We start from the raw sequence: 3,908 nt of genomic DNA on the forward strand, positions 1-3,908 counted from the left end.
GAGATTATGATGCTCGTTTTTTCATGATAGACTTATTTTTCTCCTTATTTTGGGAAAACAAAGCTGGTTTTCTCGTGATAACAGATTAACTTATCTCGTTATCTCGGGAAAACGAAGCCTGTTTTGTTGAGGTAATGACACAGTTTTCTGGTGATTAATATGATGATTTTGGCGAAATCTGTCTGGCAGTCCTCTCCAACGTTAAAACAGCAAAGGAGGGAGCATCTTTTAAAAGAATGGTGGACACTTAATAAAATGATTTCATAATTTATAACAAGGAGCTCTGAAGCTGTTTGTGGTGGAACCTTACAAAGTTACCTTATGCACCTGTCACTTACCTTCAAGTTTAATAGCATTTCCTTTTTTTTTTTTTACAATCTTTGTCAAGGATAAACCACACCCTTCAATATTTAAATAGTTTGATATTTCTATCTTCAGAACTGTTCTGGACCTGAGAAATTTAATTCCAAGTCAAATCTGTGCAGATTCTATCTCTGTGATATGTAGCATGATAGTAGTGCCACTAGTGACCAGAAGCCAATATCTGCAGTCTATAGCCCGCTTTAAGTCATGGAATTTGTAAACTAGTTGTTTTCATCCATCTGTTAAAGTGATGGCTTTGTGTCATTCTGACAAAGGTCATTTTAGGTCAGTGTTCCTTACAGCTTCATTTTGTCTTTGTCAGTTAACACCCTTTGATATCAAGTTGTTTTTTTTCCCTAATAGGTCATAAAATCAGCATTTAGTGAACTATTGCTTATCTTAATTAGCACAGAGCAGCCATGACTAAATGCCTGAAATGGGTGGATGTGGTGTACAGTATGACGTAGGCCTGGATCAGTCTACTCAAAGTGTCTCCACTTAAGTGACATGCAGAAACTCTTTGTCATTGTTATACCGATCAGTAAAAGCATCTGATTATTTTTTAGGATGTAAGAATGTGCAGAATGTGACTCTAGTGTTTTCCTCAATGATGGTGTCATTGAGTGTAAAGTGCAGTTACACCAGCATTATCTTTGGAAGTAATGTAATTAGGTGTTACAGACATTTTGGCAGCGTTGTCAACAAGGGAGGAAACAAGTTTGAACACGTCAGTTATTTGAATGTTACCTTGACCCTTGGCATGAAAGGATTGTGTCTCTTGGGTTTCTTGACTTTGGTCTAAAAAATATATAAAAAAGGAGAATTGCAGCATTATTCAAAAGAAGATATTAAAATTTTCCTTTAGCAGTGATTGCATTGAAGTGAACATTTGTTCCTATTGACTATGATTGTAAAAATCAAACAGTTCAATAATTCAACAAGCATTTAGTTGTTAAAATACCTTCTTTTTGTCCGTGCCCTCCTCATCTTTCTGTTCCTCTTTGGATGAAGAATCATCGTCTTCTTCTTTCAGCCCTTCATCATCAGACGGAGCTTGAAGCTAAGGAACACAAGACTGCATATAAACCCTCTTTCTTAAAAATGAAAAAAAAAAAAAAAACAACATTTTTTTATTTTAATTGAAATTTCTAATATCGTGTGGCCTTTGCCAAATAAATTTGAGGATTAATAAATATATATGTATGGTATACACGTATACAAGCAACAGAAGTAGGTGCAAAGAAGCTAAAATCTCATCATGACTGTGCTGACTCTACATGAATTGCAAAATAAAGAAAGTACCTTGGGTCCAGTACGTGGCATGAACGGATTAGGGTGTTTGGGTTTTTTCACCTTGGTCTGTAAAACAAACAAAAAAAGGGAAAAAAGTAAAATGTCAGAGTGACAATGTAATGAAAATGACAATGTGTAAACAGATGACATGTGAAGCAATAACTGGAAGAACTTCATTTCATTCCAGCTGTTGGTGACCTGAATTTGAATGATTGAGCTGCCTCTGTCTCTTCATGTGCGCTTTCGTGTAAAAAAGATCTAACTCACTCTGCAAATGTCCATTTCTTCCCTTCAAATACACAAGGAACTATATTTTTGTTTACAGTATATCAAAAATAGTTGCAGTCTCATCTCACTACCATCTACTCGAGTCTTGGGTTTGAAACATCATAGAGCTTCCATGAGGAGATAAAACGATACGATGAAGAATATGTAACATCAGAGTACAGAATAAGATCCTTTTTACAACTATGAGCTACTAAAGGGAAAAGTAAAGTGGAAAAACTGAGTGCCTTGTGATTAAAAATAAATGTGATTTTTTTTCTATAAACCTCACACTGATAATAGGCTGGAGGGGACACGTGTCATGTGCATAGCAAAAACTGATAAGAAGGAAGCAGGAACTAGAACATTTAGATCCTGGTAGCATACCTGCAACAAATAATCTTTGTTTGTTTTCGTTTGCATGTTGAAACAAAGGAGGGTTTCTTCCACACATAATTCTCAGACTCATACATGCCAAAGGTCAATCAGTCGGTCTTTATGTAAGTTACTGGGTGTACAAATCTTTTTTTAACTTAACACTATTAATTACACTAAGATCAGTACAGTCTGAGCGACAGTAACAAGGAAATAAACTTACAGTTTTGGTTTCTTGAGGGCTTCCCTCGTCTCCTTCTTTGGGGCCTTCATTGTCCGATTGGCTCTGTAGGGGATTACATTAAGGTTTATTTTGATTTTGGTAAAAACAAAGAAGAGATTTGACATATAAATGAACAGCAGGCGGCTCGGTAGCTTTAATAACATGCTTGTTTTCTTGGTAATGAAAAGCTGAAAATGAAAATTGAATGTGCTAAATGGAAACTTTGTAGTCACTTTTTTAGGCCACTTTGTTTTTCTGTGACTGAGTTTGAATGATGAAGTCTTGTGAAAGCAAATGGTGATATTATTGAATTTAAGCGGTTAACAGCAACTGTTTTAGGCCAATATTTAATCTTGCTATTTGACAACTTTTCTGGGTTTCTCACAAATGTATTTTTTAAGATAACTTGAAATTCCTTTTAAATTTTAAAGAGATATTTTTTAGACAACAACAACATCATCACTACTACTACTACTAACAATAATATTAATAATGTGTGATGTGTGGTTTTCAAGTAGAAAATCAAGTGCCTTGTTAAAAATTCTTAAAATGACATATATTCCTACTCCCCCTAAAAATCTGTGAATATGCTAATATTTTTTAATTTCAAAACTATTTAACTGACAAAATTCATTTTAAGTGTATATGCTCCAGAGGTGTAAGTTTCCTCATAGGGGGGGATGATATGGAAAAAAAAAAATCAAATATATTATGATATTTTGACCAAATACCTAAATATTATTATTGTGACAAAATTGTAAAATTGATTATTGTTGCAGTTAGAAGAGTCTGGTAGATCAGAAAATTAGATCACTTTACTGTAATGAAGCCTTTAAAATCAGGAAGAGAAAACAAATATACAATTTTCAAACAATGACATCCAAAAAGGACTATCTAGTTTTCATTATACCGATATAATAAAGATATTATAGATCCTCATCACATGTATAAGTTGCATGTTGGACAACTAGTTGTTGTTGTTAACTAATTGTTGTGACTGTGTGTAAATACCAGTACCTGATGGCTGCTCCTCTGCTTTTGTCTCACTGTTTTGCCCTGCTCCTAAAATTAAACCAGAGCAGTTCGCAAATAAATCAGCACTGATACACACTGATACATATCAGCTCCAAATTGACATAAACTGCGTAGTATAGTAGTATAGCAGAGAATAGTCTCAGAATGGTGTTCAATTGCTTGCAAACCTCTTTAGTAGGTCTGGGTGGGACAGTTGGAGTTTCACCTCTTTCCTTCCTCTCTTGCTGAGTCATGTGGCTCTTCACCTGAGAAGGACACACACAGTCACAAAGTGTGGTGGAGCGGGAGGACAGGGAGGTTTGATTAAGAGAAGACAGTATTTAAAGGGGGGTCAGGGGATGAGGAGGATGTGGTA

The 3,908-nt window shown here is 35.1% G+C and overlaps 1 protein-coding gene across 1 annotated transcript; it reads right to left on the reverse strand.

The window, feature by feature from the left end:
- Window positions 1-1,058: 1,058 nt before the first annotated feature.
- On the reverse strand, window positions 1,059-3,866 carry LOC121965002 (eukaryotic translation initiation factor 5B-like). Its single transcript, XM_042515169.1, has 6 exons — window positions 3,721-3,866; window positions 3,536-3,580; window positions 2,519-2,581; window positions 1,666-1,722; window positions 1,325-1,423; window positions 1,059-1,161 (listed from the first exon to the last, which is right to left on the reverse strand). The coding sequence occupies exons 1-6, from the start codon at window positions 3,784-3,786 to the stop codon at window positions 1,096-1,098; spliced, it is 396 nt and encodes a 131-aa protein (XP_042371103.1). The 5' UTR covers window positions 3,787-3,866; the 3' UTR covers window positions 1,059-1,095.
- Window positions 3,867-3,908: the final 42 nt, after the last annotated feature.

Source organism: Plectropomus leopardus, unplaced genomic scaffold, assembly GCF_008729295.1.
Source record: "Plectropomus leopardus isolate mb unplaced genomic scaffold, YSFRI_Pleo_2.0 unplaced_scaffold18154, whole genome shotgun sequence".
NCBI classification, from domain to species: Eukaryota; Metazoa; Chordata; class Actinopteri; order Perciformes; family Serranidae; genus Plectropomus; species Plectropomus leopardus.